Raw genomic sequence first — 18,132 nt, forward strand, 5'->3', positions numbered from 1 at the left:
CTGTTCGGAACGGCTGATCTGAACAGTGTTCGCTCATCTCTAATCACTATGCCAAAGTATTACAGTATTCATTTTTGGGGATTTTTTTTCTGACAAATTAAACATGTATAATTAAATTTTATCAGCTCTAAACTTCAATGAGGAAATCTTAGACAAAAGTTATTCCATGTAATATATATAATATTTTTCTTTTCATTTCCCTTTTAAAAGGTTAATACATCATGAAGATTGTTTAGATAGGAGACTCTATCCACTGCATATCCGAAAACATTGGTTTTGGACAAGAAAGTGCAGTGTGTGTAAACTGTATGTTGCAAAGTAAGTGTCTTTTATGGATATGAATCACTCTGAAATGTAGTTTCCTTGTTATTTGTAAAGCTTGCGAGACAATACCTTGCTAAAATGTCCCTACATCTGGTCATGGGCGGAGTGCTCATAATGTCCCGTCCTGACAGTTCCACTTCTCGTAGATACCTCCTACCTGTACTAATGTTCATTGCTATCCCTTTGTAGTAGGGACTGCTCTGTAAACTGATAACTCCATGTCCAAGCCAATTCTACAGCCATAAGAAGAGTCTAGCAGTCAAGAGGTTAGAGGAATCGATAAGTGGCGCTACACCTGAAAGTTCTAGGATTTTGCTTAGGAAGGGTTAAAGATTTTATTACAGCAAGGAGTGATACACCTATGCAGAAGGTGATGGGATGATTGAGGAAACGTACCATTGTGTGAATTCTCTTTAAGATACTATAATGGCCCTTTGCCTCTGTGTCAGGTAGTTGAGATGCAGTTCTACTCTGGGCGGCATGGGGATTCAGCGTTTAGCGGTCCTTTCTGGATTCCTGGGTTTGAATCCTGCCAAGGACAACATCTGCAAGGAGTTTGTGTGTTCTCCCCATGTTTGTTTGGGTTTTTTCCGGGTACTCTTGGTTTCTCCCATACTCAGACATACTGAGTATGATAGTAGACTATGAACCTTATATGGAACAGTGACAGACAATGTCTGTAAAGGGCTGAGGAATATGATGGTGCTATACAAGTAAAATAAATCAGTCTACTTCTTAGAGGGGTTGTCCAAGCAAAAATGGACAACCCGTTTTATTTATAAATGAGCCAGGGGCAGTGAAAAAAAAAAAAAAACACCAAAAACTCTACTCTCCTTTCCATGGTGCTCCGATGCCTCCCAGCACAATCTGATCTTGGTCCAGTATTGATGTTTGTGGTAAGTCCCCGCCACATGTGACCACTGAGGCCAGTCAGCGGCCTCGGCGAAGGGCAAGCGATGTCGCTACCTGTAACATCATCGGTGGAAGGGATCCATGACCTCACAGCCAATGAGCAGTTTCACTTTGAGAAGACGCCGGAGCAGAAGGACTGGACGACACTGGGAGGACAATGGAGCATTGGGGACAGACGAGTATGATTGATTAATTTTTTTTTCACCTCCCCATTGCCTGGACAACCCCTTTAACCCTTAAGTACTATCATGGTGTCTATCATAATGATATGTGTATGATAGTGGTGTATGATGGACACCATGATAGTACTTAAGGGTTAAGAGCCTGGCACATGAAGAACCAACCATTTTTTTTCAGACTTTATACTGGTAACATATACATTTCATTCAGCACCTCGCAGGAGGCTGTCACCCATGTACCAAAGCATCCGATTGCCTGCTACACAACATAATTTCTTTCATCTAGAGGTCTCTACTGAGCAGAACTACCTTTCAGTATAGTACTACTGTATACACTACTACTATAATACTGATTGTTATACCCCTCCCCATGTAGAAAGCCAGTACCACAGGCATCAAATATGTGGCGATTATTTAACTTTACCTGTGACTAAAATAGCGTTTTTGCAGGACTCTGTCCACATCATATTCATTATGGGCTGCTGTAGGTTTGCATATAGGCACAGAGGGAAGCACCTATTCATGATGAAGTGCCCAGATTGAGTTTGCTCCTAACTTCCATGTGTTTACAATGTCATAATTTTCTACACATAACTTTGGAAGGTAACTTGCATGGTGATATTTTATCAACTAAGGCCTGGTCCGCTTGGGGATCCCCAAACAGAATACCAAATGCATTAAATGCAGTGAGCAATAAAACCACTCGGACCCCATTATATGGGGTCCATGTGGTTTCTTGGCTAACAGTTTTTAATGCGTTCGGTATTCTGTTCAGGGAGTCTCCAAGCAGATTCTCCGAACGGAATACCGAACGCAGATGTGAACCAGGCTAGTTCACTCTTGCTGATTCTTCCTAAACAGGGTGTTTATTCTTGTAAAGTTACTCTAAGTAACTTGTGTCTCTGGTTGGCTAAATCTGTGAGATGTTAACTTATAAGGTAACTTTGTATATGACGGTTTAAAGTTGTCAAGGCATACTTTCCAGCCCTGTCTTACACTAGGAGCTTCACTTGCCAAGGCATCTGTGCGACACCCAAACACCCCACTGAATTCTAAAAGGTTTTCATAGTATTTTCTGCTACTTTTCTTGTCCAAAAAAATCTCTTGGATAGGGGTAGGGCAGCCTTTGCGGAATTACCACTCCCCGGTGTGCATACTTGGCTCTGCTCTTCTTGGCCAGAGTCTTGATATCGCAAAACTATAATTTTAAGGAATCGTAGGTAGCGGTAGCTTTGGATTGGTTTTCTTTTATGTGCTGTGCTGGTTTTGATTATAAGTTTGTGAATCATAAGTATTAAAGAAAATAAAACTTCCTTTTTCTCTTTGCTATAGATGGGTAACAAATCAAGACAGCCTTGCAACAGATGACCCTTGCTTCTTCTGTGAAGTTTGCTTCAAGATGCTTCATTATGATTCGGAGGGCAATAAACTTGGAGACTTTGTTGCATATGCTTATGTTGACCCGGGGACATTTAACTAAAATAAATAACTTGGAACAAAACAAGTTTTTCATTATATATATATATATATATATATATATATATATATATATATTAAAATAAATAAATTAAAAAAAACCAATACTAATTGGCTATAGATGTACCTCCTACTACAGCCAGTAAATAACAGGAACATGGCAGATACTATGCAACTTTGTAGGAAAGAAAAAAAAAATTGATCTTCTGATCATCACAAAAATTCATAAACTATTTTAATTTCCTCCTCTCCCAAAACCACATACATAGAGAGAGGGACCCGCCTCTAAGGACATGCATCCTATACATCTTTTTGGACCTTCTCTTGTCCTCATTGTGGTTTCCTTGGACACCTACTTAAAGCAGTTCTAGAGTAATTGGACCTTGAAGACCATCAGGACTACCAGCATAAGTCTCCTGCAAGGTGCAGCACTGTGTTGTGCTTTCTCCCTCCACATCCAAAACCTCATCAGTAAATGGCCTATTAACCTTCCTTTATGGTCTGGGCTTGGTACAATTGCAGAAGTACTAATTCCTGTATGGTGCCGCTCTCAGCTGTCACATGGTTTGCTGTTTCAAATCTTTATTGGTGGGTGGACTTTGCCTACCCTAATATGTGGGCACCTGCATCATGACACTTGTACATCCAGGGGGTGGAATTTTCTCTACTTCAATGATGTGAAAGGAGAAGGAGGGGCATCTCCTGTGACATGATGTCACAAGTTAGAGACCAGATGTGGACAGGCCCCTGATATCAGGAGGAGGTGGAGCAGTGTCCCATGTGGTGCCAGATGGCCGTTTCAGAGGTAACTGAAGGGGGAAGGGGTGCTTGGTCATCTTGCTATGTTGCTGGTCCTTGCAATTTCTGGGTGGCAGCAGCCGGAGATTGCTTGTCTATTGACATGTTTCCAATAAATCATTATGTCTGAAGAGGAAATTTTATAGATTATCCTATAATTCCCATCATGGTATGGATCAGTGTGGTTTCAGTCTTCTACTGCAGGACATGCAAATGAGGCAGTTATTTATACATTTATTTTTTCCTGGGAAAAGCTTACCGTATATACTCAAGTATAAGCCGACCCCCCCCCCCTAATTTTACCACAAAAAACTGGGAAATCTTATTAACTCGAGTATAAGCCAAGGGGGGGGGGGGGGGGGAGGTTTATGCAGCAGCAGCTACTGGAAAATTTCAAAAATTAAAAAGGCTGGAATTTTTGGGAGCAGTAGTTGCTGGGTGCTTGGAATTCAGCCTGGCTGAATATAGGGTATCTGCAGTGCTCCTATTAACCCCTTCCCGATGGAACAGGAGCACTGCAGATCCCCTATAGTCAGTAGACCGGGCACTTTCAGACACAGGGATACCTAATGTGTATGTATTTCACATTTTCTACTTTTGTATGTATTCTAGGAAAAGGAGGGATTTAGAATTTATGTTTTTTTTTTTTTTTCTCTTTGTGCACTATTTCATGGGAGATTCTATACATTGATATTGTGTCTGGTCATAGAACCCCCCCCCCCCCTAAAATAAATATTTAAAAAAAAAAAAACCCACCAGGATTCCCTATCCATTCTATTTGGCTTCCTATTTCTTCCTACCTACGTACTGAGGAAGGTCTTTCAGACTGAAACGTTTGTCAGAATAAAATTAACTTTGGAAGCACATTCATAGAGTGCCGGAAATTTTTGTTTACTGCATCGTTCCAAGTACCACTCGCAATACTGTACTCTTCGGTCTGGATCATCGTCATTAAGAGCATGGACTAATCTTGGAATGTAACTTCTCCACTGACAACGTTTCATGATGCGATGAACTGATGTGTTTGAAATCCCTACCTCATGACTAGCTTGCCGCAAAGAGTTTCTTGGACTTCGTTGAAAAGTTTCCAGTAATCTTTCTTCTTTTATGGGGCTTGTCGAGGTGCGTGGTCTTCCGGAACGCTTCTTATGGACGTCCTGAACATTTCCATCAGCTTCAAACTTATCTCTAATTCGAGTGATGATAACTCGTGTAGGTGGTTCTTTGTTAAACTCCCTCCTAAATTGTCTTTGCACTTCTACTGCGTTTTCATACTTCCAGTAGCATTTTAGAATAAATTTCTGTGTGTGTGTCTATACACACACACACACACACACACACACACACACACACTTGCAGAAATCTAACTGCACAAAGATAACACATGCTTAAATTTTGCTCTAATCAGCAAAATTATGCTGTATGATCCCCACGTATGTGAGTAGCCTTTAAAAAGGCTATTCAGGCACCGCTAATGTTATTTTAAACCTCTCCCCCCCCCCCCCCCCCCCCCCGTTTTAAAATAAAACCATATATGCAAATTATACTTATCATGCATGGTGATGTATGATCCGACATCATCCTCTGGCACGCCTCCCTCTTCTTTTGGAAACACCCTCCAGTCCTGGCTCTACTTCCAGCGGTTCAAATCCGGTGCATGCGCACTGCCATTGAGAAAAATGACGCCTGAGTGTGCGCAGTAGCTCCGGAGGGAGCGCTACTGTGCATGTGTCGGATTTGAACCGCTGGAAGACAACGACAATGAAGCCGGGGTTAGAGCCAGGACCGGAGGGCGTCGCAGAAAGAAGAGCAAGGCGTGCCAGAAGAGGACGTCGGATCGTGCATTACCGCCCACCGTGCACGATAAGTACGATTTACATAAATGTTTTTAGGGTATTTTAAAATGTGGGGGGGAGGTTTAAAATGAGATTACCGGTGCCTGAATGGCCTTTTTAAAGGCTAGTCACGCATATGTGGGGCTCATACCGCATAATTTTGCTAATAGAGCCCCTTTAAGGAAATTATTGACATCACATTGTTAAAAACTATGCTGATAGAGCCCCATGTATGCGTGAATAGCCTTTAAAAAGGCTATTCGGGCACCAGTAATCTAATTTTAAACCCCCTGATCTTTTAAAATAAAACTATAAAAACATACATGTAAATGATACCTGAACGTGCACGCTGGGCGGTCGTGCGCGATCAGACGTCATCTTCGGTCCCTCCTTCCTCTTCCAGCGACGCCCCCCTATCCTGGCTCTTCTCCTTCATCTTCTGTTCTTCCGGATATGAAGACTATTGCTAGCGTTTTGCGCATGCGAGCGTAGTTCTAAGGATACTTAGAACTACAACAAAAATGGCGTCGGCACGTGCGCAGTAGCGCTCCGGAGGGAGTGCTACTGCACACTCCCTGGATTTGAACACAACCCGCCGGAAAAACAGAAGATGAAGGCAGAGAAGATCCAGAAGAGGACGTTGCTGGAAGGAGGGACCGAAGAGGATGTCGGATCGTGCACGACCGCCCAGCGTGCACGTTCAGGTATCATTTACATATATGGTTTTTATAGTTAAATTTTAAAACGGACAGGGGGGTTTAAAATTAGATTAGCAGTGCCTGAATGGCCTTTTAAAGGCTATTCACACATGTGGGGATCATACAGCATAATTTTGCTGATAGAGCCCCTTTAAACATACATGTCAATAAATAAGGAGAGTATAGTTAATATGGTTCAGTGAAAATGAAGTATTTCACATAGTTTACTAGGGCAATTTTTGTTTGTAACTCAGATTATTAATTAGGAAGCTGTTAAAGTGAAAATGATAATATATAGAATGGAATCTCTTGGATACACAATATCACAAAGCCAAGAGTGTTGATAATAAAGATGATCAAACTGGTCACTAGTATTTAAAAGGCTCTGTTTTGTGCAATCTGTGAAACAAATAATTAAACTCCGTACAGGATTCAGTCAATCAAAATCGCATATTGACATAACCAAGTGCCAGTGAACTGGAACAATATGTGAAACTTCTGGATACTAAATATTATAAAGCAATTATACTGGGGGAGTCTATGTCCACTAGCTAGCAGAACTGTAATAGTATATCAATTTACTGATCAGTGAATTGTAGACCACAGTTTATCCTGGCACAGCAGGATTATCCCACGCACATCAGCTGCACCTTGGACTTCATCAACACATACACTCACCGGCCACTTTATTAGGTACACCATGCTAGTAACGGGTTGGACCCCCTTTTGCCTTCAGAACTGTCTCAATTCTTCGTGGCATAGATTCAACAAGGTGCTGGAAGCATTCCTCAGAGATTTTGGTCCATATTGACACGATGGCATCACACAGTTGCCGCAGATTTGTCGGCTGCACATCCATGATGCGAATCTCCCGTTCCACCACATCCCAAAGATGCTTATTGGATTGAGATCTGGTGACTGTGGAGGCCATTGGAATACAGTGAACTCATTGTCATGTTCAAGAAACCAGTCTGAGATGATTCCAGCTTTATGACATGGCGCATTATCCTGCTGAAAGTAGCCATCAGATGTTGGGTACATTGTGGTCATAAAGGGATGGACATGGTCAGCAACAATACTCAGGTAGGCTTTGGCGTTGCAACGATGCTCAATTGGTACTAAGGGGCCCAAAGAGTGCCAAGAAAATATTCCCCACACCATGACACCACCACCACCAGCCTGAACCGTTGATACAAGGCAGGATGGATCCATGCTTTCATGTTGTTGACGCCAAATTCTGACCCTACCATCCGAATGTCGCAGCAGAAATCGAGACTCATCAGACCAGGCAACGTTTTTCCAATCTTCAATTGTCCAATTTCGATGAGCTTGTGCAAATTGTAGCCTCAGTTTCCTGTTCTTAGCTGAACGGAGTGGCACCCAGTGTGGTCTTCTGCTGCTGTAGCGCATCTGCCTCAAAGTTCGACGTACTGTGCGTTCAGAGATGCTCTTCTGGCTACCTTGGTTGTAACGGGTGGCTATTTGAGTCACTGTTGCCTTTCTATCAGCTCGAACCAGTCTGGCCATTCTCCTCTGACCTCTGGCATCAACAACGCATTTCCGCCCACAGAACTGCCGCTCACTGGATGTTTTTTCTTTTTCGGACCATTCTCTGTAAACCCTAGAGATGGTTGTGCGTGAAAATCCCAGTAGATCAGCAGTTTCTGAAATACTCAGACCAGCCCTTCTGGCACCAACAACCATGCCACGTTCAAAGGCACTCAAATCACCTTTCTTCCCCATACTGATGCTCGGTTTGAACTGCAGGAGATTGTCTTGACCATGTCTACATGCCTAAATGCACTGAGTTGCCGCCATGTGATTGGCTGATTAGAAATTAAGTGTTAACGAGCAGTTGGACAGGTGTACCTAATATAAAGTTGCCGGTGAGTGTAGGAGTGTTGGAAGCAATGCCATAGGCACAGTACATGTACCATTACAACTCTGTACTGTTACGCTGCAGAATGTTAACTATATGCTCAGGTCACCCTAACCAAGCAACGTGATATGATACTGCTCACTGACACCCTCCGGATTACGTTCCATACAGATGACTGTTTCCATTTGGTCTCTTTCCAAATAGACTCAAGCGTTGTCAGACGACAATGACCTTCCAGAGGCCCTCTTCGCCTTGGGATATTTGGACTTGTCGGTTCCTAATTGGGCCTCTATTCATGCTATCAGAAGAGCCTCTCTGTGTTTTCATGTAGTCAAACGTCACAGAATCAGACTGACCGTGGGGGTTGCAGAACACAGACTTTTGCCTTTCCCCTAATGGGCTCTGCAAATCTAATCAGGGCACTGGGGGAGCCTCTGCTATACAGTAAGGGGGTTCTCACACCAACACCTTGAATAATGCATGCTAGTTTAAACCAAGAGACCAATGATCACAAGATAACTTAGTGGCATAAAGTGAACAGGAATTTCAAGAAGACATCTGCCTCATTTCTCTTCAGTTCCCACCCACATGACAGAATGCTAAAGCAGTGTCAGCATTCCTCCAATGATTGAGCCCAGATAGGGGGAAGTCTGGAACCAGAGCAAGATTGAGCAGGACCCAGCAGAATCTGTTGCTGAGGTGGGTTCCTGCCACAAGACTTGGTACAGAACACTGTGTAAACTTACATATTAACATGCCATGTCAGAGTATAAGGTTGTGATGGTTAGTATAAGGCGTACAAGGCATAACACTATGATAGGGGGAAAAAAAATTTGACCAAACATCTTTACAATATTTATTTAAGCCTTCAATACAAAAGCACATCAAAATCTCAGACGCGGCATTATATTTACATAGCAGGCTTAATTTGCACAGTATACAACCATTTAAAAATGAACTAAATCTGTATTTAAAAAAAGTTTTGAATTTCAAGTACACTTTCCTACCAATTTCCACTGCTATATAAAAAATATAAATCAACATTTTCTTAGTTGTTTGCACAAATACAACATGGAATCATACAGAATACAGGTATTAGAGTTCTACAGCATACAGCCTCTATTAAAAAAAACATAGAAGACTAAAACTAATGGATCCATAAGTGAAGGAAGCTTTAAAGAGACCAGAGTACTTTTCTGCTTAACCAAGTTTACTCTTGTCTGCTTGTAAGACTACAAACATGTGCATAAATATTTTTGCATGGCTGAACACTGACATCTTGTGGGGCAGCAGATCCATTACAATCTCCAGAACCAACTTTTTAAAATTTGCATTAAAGGAGTGTTCCAACTTGAATATTTAATGCCGCTGTTGAGGGGCCCCTAAAGCAGTCCTACTCTCCCCAAACCTGTACATGGCTGCAGCAGTCATCTGGCACAAACAGCCCAGGACCTGGGGCCAGACGGTGGCTCAGTGGTTAGTACTGCAGTCTTGCAGCCTTGGTGTTCAAATCCCGCCAAGGGCAAAAAAAACCATCTGCAAGGAGTTTGTATGTTCTCCCCGTGTTTGCATGGATTTCCATCCCATATTCCAAAGACTTACTGATAGGGAAAAATGTACATTGTGAGCTCTATGTGGGGGCTCACAATCTACCGTACATAAAAACCCCCCCAAAAACAGCCCAGGACCTGTATACAAATTGAGCTTTTGCTGATACAAACCACAGCCAGGGGACAAGTATTTTTATTTTCAATGTTTCTGGTTACCTCAATAGCAGTATTAAATAAAGAATCGGACATCCCCTTTACTATAACACCTGATATTCCACAGTATATAGAGCATTTGGGGGGAGGGGAAATATCCAAGGTACAACAGAGGAAGGTAGACTCTTATAGGGTTACTCTCAGACACTTCTAGCGTATTTAGTGGGTACTGGTTGTATAGCTCCAACTGAAAGTTGGGGTCAAGATACCCACTTTCTGGAGATCGATAGGAATATGTCTCAAAGATAAGACTCAGCTGATAGACTTAACATTCTGTGGATTTGCCATAATAGAATATCCCTTCTCACCTTGTTAAAAAACAAAGCAGAATTTTGAAGATGGTCATGACTTTGTATGAAGTAGGAGTCAATGTACATAAAGTTCTGGCATAATCTACATACCTTATCAGAGTTCTGTATATTTAGTAATGAATTGCACTCTGGGAATACTCATTAAATATACGTCAATCTTTTTGGAAACAAAAACTGAGCAAACAGTGATAGCTTCAGATGAACAAGCTAAAAAAAAAATGGAATGCAAGTAACTGTGCAGTTTACAATATTTTAATAACAGTATTGCTTTTCAGATGGGTCTTCTCTTGTGCTGGTACCAGGTGTCTTCTAGTTCTCTTCATAAAACTGCTACACATACTTTTCTAGATTTCTTCAAATAAGATCAGATGAATGCCTTACTTGTCTTATTTTTAGTTTACAGCAGTAAAGGTGTTAAATCATATGATCAAAAGCAAGATTTGCTGCAAAGAATGTCCCCAAAAAAAAGTGTAGCCTGTAATATATCCAATAGTTAGGAATCAGAATTCAGTGCATGCCTCATGCCATTCTGGCTGCAACAATGGAGATGTTAACTAAACCAAGCAAGTATGGAATGGATTAATGGTGTACTGTACCTAAATACCATGTAAGCAAAAAGTTCCAGGAAGGCAGCGCAACTGTAGGAACTATTAGAACAGCTGAAAAAGTGAAAAATGAAAAAAAAAAAAAAAAAAAAAAAAATCCAATAAAAGTTTTCTGCTGCCACTGAACAAGGTCTTCCATTCCAAACTCCAAAATACTGCAGATACAAAAGATTTAAAACACTGAGCAGTCTAAAATTGTCAGTTGTCAAACCACCACAAACGTTCTCTCAAAATGCTGGATCTTCTTCCTCAACTAGTTGTCAGAGGCAGAGTCATCACTGGCGTGTTTGCTGACCTCCGTTCTGGGCACCAAAAAGTAATGGAAACAAATTCAGTGTTAGTTTAATACAGCAAAACATTACGGGGGAAGATAATGGTAGTAGAGCCCATCCTGTTCACACAGGGCAATATGCGGCTGATAACCCTGCAGCCTTAAACATCTCAGCAGAAGAGCAGGACTACTGATGTTTATTTAGAAGTCTTGAGCGGTCTGCTCGAGCTGGCTATGCACATTTCTGTCCATTCAGACTCCGCTCAGCTATTTCAGAATTCCCATAGAATTGACTGCAGACAGCTGCACATGTACAGCTCTCTCTCTTTGCTGCAGTAGTTTGGAAGGGGGAATCCACATCAGATATTTATAGGATATCTTCTGTATATACCCTGAATTTCTGGAAAGAATATCCTTTTAAAGGGGTTGTCCCATCTCAAGGATCCTATCTATACTGCTAGCTTAAGTGGATTTAAGACTTTTCCTAAATACACTGCTTCAGCAAAACTGTTTTGTTTGGCCGCTGAGATTATTCACTTTATTGTTTACACTGAGTTTCCATAACCAGGGACCTGGGGATGGTCTTATTTCTCCACCTAGGACAAGTGACTTAGCTCCCTGCTCTCAGGAGGGGAGGGGGAGCTGAATGCTCGCTGCTTGTATTTCTGAGCTGTTTATCTCCTTCTTCCAGTTATCAGGTCAGCTAATTGAATTTTGCTGATAAGGGCTGAACATGGAGTCTGTTACCTCTGTATGTAAAAACAGACCTAAAACGGAGTTTATTGCAAGCTGACTCTTGGCCCTGTAGCATGTAAATTTGGGATTCTCATCACCTATCAAATCCAGCTCTGCTACATACTGTGCATCTTCCAGTGATACTGTGCTACATTTATTTACAACCATCCCTCATTACTGACTGCAAACATGTACTGCTATGAAGAGAGATAGCAGAGCTGGCTTAGTCTGGGAGACAGCAAGTGAAACCCCACCCACCAATTTACTGAGAAAACCAGGAAGCGAACAGAGCATACAGCCTGCTAGTTGGTGAACAGGTGAGTTGGGAATACTCCTTTAAAGGAATGCAGTGCTGTGTACACAAAAGAATACCTACATGTTTACTACCCATCACATTTATAGCTTAAGGCAATCTATTAGGAAGGCCTAAGGCCATAAATCTCTTCCCACCAGCTATGTGAAGGAAAGAAAGCAATACGATGAGCCTGAAATGCATTAAAGGGGTATTCCCATGACGCTTGTTCACTAACCTGCAAGCTGTTGTGCTCTCATCACTTCCTGCTTCTCTTGGCACATAGGTGGGCAGGGTTTCACTTGCACGGGATTGGTTGTAAATGAATTACCACAGTGTGAAGCTGATGTAGCAGAGATGGATTTGAGTCAGTCTGCATTACATACAGAGGTATCGGACTCCCTATCTCAGCCCTTATCAGCCAAATTCAATTAAACCGACTGATAAGAGCTCAGAAATCCCGGAGCTCTCTGAGAAGCTCCACTACTTAAAAGACACAAACAGCTCAGAGCTGCTCCCAGCTCCCAGCCTCCCAGCCCCCCCCCCCCCCCAAGAGCAGGCAGCTACATCACTTGACAAATGAGCAAATAATCCCAAGGGCCATAGAAACGGAGTGTAAACAATGAAGTGAATAAATTAAGATAGCGGCCAAACAAAGCAGTTTTGATAAAGCAATGCATTTAGGAAAAGTCTTAAATCCACATAAACTAACAGTATAGATCGGATCCTTGTGATGGGACAACCCCATTAATAGTAGCTGTAAAGTCTGTGAGCGTGATCATTTGTTACGAGTTTTACCACTAAAAAAAACCCTTTTTTTTTCTTTTTAAAACATGAACCTACAGTTACCCAGCAAGTACCTGCATTTTGTGCAATTTTGAAGTGATACTTTAAATTAAGGTACAAGTTTAAAATGTGTACGTATACAAATTATTGAATATAAGAAACTTTGTAATTATCATATAAAATGAAATTGCCAAGCAAGGGAGGAGCTGGTAACAGTCAAAGGAGCAGTTTGCTCCCAGCTCCTAAGAGATCTATCTTCCTGTGAATATAGTTTCGCTCACTCAGACCTTAATGTAATCTGATCTATGGGGAAGGGGAAGAAGGAGGAGCCCAGTGAGACAAGCACAGAGAAACATGAAACAGAAAGAGTTGTCCTCTATAGCCAATTTTTAGAACAGTTTCTCAGCAAGTCATAGCAGGAGTGGGCAGTATACAAGTGACTAAAGCTGTGGTAAGGTCACAGTAACATCTGTGCTGGAGACTCAGTCATAGAGGGCCTGCAGAGTGTCTGGTAGATAGAAGTCCTCTCAGTTTTCAGTTTATGTTTTAAAACTACAGACCCCATTAGTCAGTATGGTGCTGCTATTTAGCCATATGCCTGTTCTATAGGCAATCTGACAGAACAGAGGCAATGCTAGTGTGAATCTAGTGTAAGAAATGTATTGTCATGTGTGCCAGAATGCCTGGTTCTCTCTGCTTCTCAGCCCTTCCTCTTCCTGCTCCCCCTCCATAGAGTTCTTTGAACTGCAGCCTGTCATCAGGGAAGCTCCTGCAATCCTGATTGTATCCATTGGCAACTGATCAAAAGAAGGTCACCACCATGGTCTGGCACTTGTAATCTTTGCTAGGTTTCAAGGCATAGACTCTACATGCGTGATAAGATAACCTAGCACACTAAGGAAATCATGGCTGTGTTTTTGTGAAGTCCTAGACCACAGAACATTCCCATATTTATGGTTATAATAATTGGAAACCAATAAAGATAAAATACTGTCAGATGGTTAGATAAATTAAACCTTTTTGAAAATATAAATACTAAATCTAGTGTGTGTGTGTGTGTATTTATATATATATATATATATATATATATATATATATATATATATATATATATATATATATGCAAGCAGGTGTAGTTGGGAAGTTTACAATACATGAATTTAAGCAAGTCTTGGATGAACATGTATATTTTAAGATACCGTATTTTCCGGCATATAAGACAACTTTTTAACTCCTGAAAATTTTCTCCAAAGTCAGGGGGTCGTCTTATACGCCGGGTCTAGTCAGAGCACACCCCTCTGGCCCTTGTATCCTATTACTGGAGGCATCCTGAAAGCCTGGGGGATGGCAAACGGAGAGCAGCACTGTCCCGAGAAAAACACACCTCCTTCAACTGTCTGGCCTGCCCCTCCTTCCCTCCTGTGTCGCTTCATTACAAGATCTGAAAGGCAGGGAAGGAGGGGCGGGCCAGACGGGTGAAGGAGGCGTGGTTTCAAGCTTACTGAGAAAACCACGCCTCCTTCACCCATCTGGCTTGCCCCCTTTTCTCTTCTTGCATAGCAAACTTGAAAACACACCTCCTTCACCCGTCTGGCCCACCCCTCCTTCACTGCCTCTCAGATGTCGCTCCTGCAATGAAGCCACACAGGCAGGGGAGGAGGGGCGGGCCAGACGGGTGAAGGAGGTGTGTTTTCAAGTTTGCTTAGAAAACCACGCCTCCTTCACCCATCTGGCCCGCCCCTTTTTCTCTTCCTGCATGGTTTCACTGCAGGAGCGGGATCTGAAATTAGATTTGATCCTATTTCTTTCTATAGTATTTCTTCTGGCATCCATCACATTAGTTTAGACCCTGAATACCTCCTAACATCAGAATGAAAAATACAGCATGTTGTGGGTGTCGCTTTCCATCCATGGATGCCAAACCTGTGCACAAAGTGCATGAAACTATTTTAATTAAAACAACAGGGCATGAGAAGTTACAGTGGTATTAGCATGTACAGCTGATGGCACCAAACTGAGACCAATGATTATTTTCTTATACGGTAAGTATATCCCAAAGTCTATATTTTAAATGGAAAGGGCTCGTCTTATACGCCGGAAAATACGGTAAAATGGTAATCTAGACCATGTATTATTCAGCTATCAATCTTCTGTTTTCTATGATTTGGACCTGGCAGAATGACCTCTGGAAATGAAATGCACAACTTAAACTAAAATATTACAACATATGCAATTTAGAAATAGGTTTTGTAGATTTGACCATCAGTTATTTAAAATAAATAAATGTCTGCAAGAGTGGCATGCCCTTTATGTTCATGTATGCACAGTGACTTGTCTGTACAGGTGGCTGTGTCTGGTGCTGCCACTCAGTCACACTCACCATACATGTGTGTATGTTATATTCAGTCACACTTTGCAACAGACCATTCTATAATCAGACAGTTTACCGTTTAGCACTTTTGTCCTCCTTCTCGTTTTCCTCACCACTGTCCCCATTATGCTGTACTTGTTCCTGTGCATCTCGGCCACCATTTACTGCTTTTGTATCTAAAGAACAGAACATTGAACAAGCAATGAAGATTGGCCAAACCTCATTTATATACTTTCAAGTGTCTGCTAGTAAGAGCGTTGCACCACAGTGATATGTGCACAATAGAAGCATGTGCAGATGTCCAGAAAAGTAGAACAAAAAAAACCCTGAAGACAGACATAATTGCACCAGTAATGACACGAATCTCCCATTTAATGGACATGGGATATTTGTCTGATCACTGGAAAGGGTTCAGTGGTTGGATCCCCAGCAAGTAGAACAGTAACCAGAAAGTTCTGAATGTTCCTCAGGAATGCAGCAGGGGTGCACATGTGGCCTCTACTCATTATGGGGGATGATGGAGTGTGATGTCATGGAAGCCCTAAGTGAACAAAGCGTAAGCCACGCATGTACACCCAACTATTTTCACATGAAGCAGTTAGAGGAATTTTCAAGCCCCAAGTCTGCTGATTGCTGGGGATCTGACTAACCCAGATGAGCCGGTACTTCTCCCCTATCTTACAGATAGAAGTGTCTTCCCCTTAAGGACAAAGCATTTTTTTCATCTTTTCCTCATTTTGCAATACCCTCAACTTAATTTTTATGTTGACATAGCCATATGTGGGCTTGTTTTTTTTGCAGGGTTGTTTTTTTTTTTTTTTTTTTTTTTTTTTTATAAAGGTCTTACTACTAGGACACTAAAAAAGCCTCTGAAGAAAAGCATTAGTTTTGGAGTTGCTATATTCTGAAACCCATAACTTTTTTTATTGCTCCATCAATTGAGCTGTGCGGTGGCTCTTTTGCGGGATAATGTAAATATTTAATTGATACTTTAGGATTCGAGCGACTTGTTCTGATCACCTTCTATACGTTTTTTTTTTTTGCATAGCGGGTTAAACAAAAGTGGCAATTTGGGCATTTTTTACATCATTCATCAGGAGAGTGAAATATTGTAATATCATATGTCAGATTGTTACAGACGTGGCAATACCAAATGTGTACTTCATTATTATTTTTTAAAACATGGAAAACTTTTTAATGGAGAAAATGGGGTTTGTATGTATATACAGCGCTCAATGAACACTGTATACACAACGATCGAGAAGGCAGGGAAGGTAATAAACCCTCCCTACTTTCTCTCTTGGAGATCCTGCTGAAGTTACAGCCGGCTCTCAGTTTCAGTGGCTGCACGATCCCGTACAGCTGCTGAGTTCTGCTTGGACGTACTGGCAGCCCATGTCACCTGTGTAGTTTGGATGCTGTGGTTGTGTTTTTTTTTAATCTAAAAAGGATTAACAGCTGCAAACAGTTATGGTGTATTATATAGCTAGCATCATCTGTGCATGTAGAGGGCTCAGTTCCTGAGCGCTCTCCATACAGTCAATCGTGCCCAATGACTTACAAGTACATCATTTTGCATGAAAAGGTTAATGCTTTGGCAATCTTTTAGGTGTGCTGAACAAGATTTCTTTTTGCTGCTCCATCACTGTGGGATCCATGCATTGAACAAAGCAGTAATTGACAAAGTGGGTTGTTTTGTAAACCATTACAAAAATAAACACTTACTTCCCCCTCTACTACTGCAAGTAGCATATTGTATGCAAATGTGCTGTGATTTTACAAGATCATAGCAACACATGACATGTGAATAAAATGGGTGCTGAGCCGTAACTGATCATTTTACAATGACCATGACCTGCTTACAGGGGTTATCCACTTTTGGAATATTGGAGGACCATTCTTCAAGGTATGCCATCAATATTAGATCTGCAGGGGCACAAAAATCAGGATCCCAGGATATCAACTTTTCTGGGACAACACAGATCAGAGCAAAGTTTACATGCCGTTAGCAGTGCTGCAGTAGTATATCAGGACACTGCTACTGTACCTAAGTTTGCCACTACACATTGTACAGCAAATCAGAGCTGCAAACACAGCATGTAAATGTTACAGGGAGACACACTGTCACAGGACAGCTGATCAACAGGAGCCATCGATTTTCCAAAAAGGAGGATAACCCCTTCAGACTGCTAAAGAGAATAATGTCACTATTGTTCACAGTACAAAAAACGGCCAAAATTACCAGAGGTCTGTTCTTTTTCCACTTTCTTAAAAGGTCCCCTTTTTCCTGGGTCCTTGCTTTTATTGGCTTCCTCTTGTTGCCGCTGTTCTGCTAATGACTTATTAAGGACTTGGGTTATTACAGAGTCTCCTTCACCAACAAGGAACATGTTCTTGAACTTATTGTAAAGCATTGTTGCCTTTTCCATTATCACCTGGCTGGCTTTAAACCTTCGAATCTGAAAAAAAACAAAAAAAACAAACAAACCCACACATGACCACTTAGAATTTCAATTTGAGCAGTTTAACTTGGAATTCATACTAGACACAAGCCATATAGAAGAAATATAAACAGAATCCATCACCAGCCTTTATTAAAGGGGACCTTTCCTCGTTGCACTGTTTAATAGGCGCTGCCATCTTTTCTCTAGCTATATATATTCATTCGAGGAAAGCCTTCATGGAATATATAATACTTTGGGGCAGGGCTAACAGATTTCATTGTAAGAAAATTAGAATAAGTTTTGAAATTGTGAACAAAATAGATTTAATTTAATTGCTTGTATTTCTAGGCTAGGCAAACCACTGTGGCTGAGAGGAAATGTCTCCAAGGGAAAAAACGCATGACTGCTTCCATATTGTCTTGAGGGGGGAAACTACTGAGCCCAATATAGACA

General features: G+C 41.5%; 2 protein-coding genes across 5 annotated transcripts in view; one reads left to right on the forward strand and one right to left on the reverse strand.

Annotated features, from left to right (window-relative positions):
• Positions 1 to 2,941, forward strand: part of SNAPC3 (small nuclear RNA activating complex polypeptide 3) — a 36,496-nt gene extending 33,555 nt beyond the window's left edge. Inside the window, exons 8-9 of the mRNA XM_075263692.1 lie at positions 211 to 318; positions 2,748 to 2,941. Coding sequence (XP_075119793.1) covers positions 211 to 318; positions 2,748 to 2,895 — 256 coding nt within the window. The 3' untranslated portion in view covers positions 2,896 to 2,941. The remainder of the gene's footprint in view (positions 1 to 210; positions 319 to 2,747) is intronic.
• A 5,992-nt stretch (positions 2,942 to 8,933) lies between these two features.
• The window catches only part of PSIP1 (PC4 and SRSF1 interacting protein 1), a 47,750-nt gene continuing 38,551 nt past the window's right edge, over positions 8,934 to 18,132 (reverse strand). For all 4 annotated transcript variants that reach the window (XM_075279520.1, XM_075279511.1, XM_075279527.1 and 1 more), the window contains exons 15-17: positions 17,478 to 17,694; positions 15,312 to 15,411; positions 8,934 to 11,082 (exon numbers count right to left, since the gene is read on the reverse strand). In XM_075279520.1, the coding sequence (XP_075135621.1) occupies positions 11,034 to 11,082; positions 15,312 to 15,411; positions 17,478 to 17,694 (366 nt within the window). In that variant the 3' untranslated portion in view covers positions 8,934 to 11,033. The remainder of the gene's footprint in view (positions 11,083 to 15,311; positions 15,412 to 17,477; positions 17,695 to 18,132) is intronic.

Source organism: Leptodactylus fuscus, chromosome 1 (genome assembly GCF_031893055.1).
Source record: "Leptodactylus fuscus isolate aLepFus1 chromosome 1, aLepFus1.hap2, whole genome shotgun sequence".
Classification (NCBI taxonomy): domain Eukaryota; kingdom Metazoa; phylum Chordata; class Amphibia; order Anura; family Leptodactylidae; genus Leptodactylus; species Leptodactylus fuscus.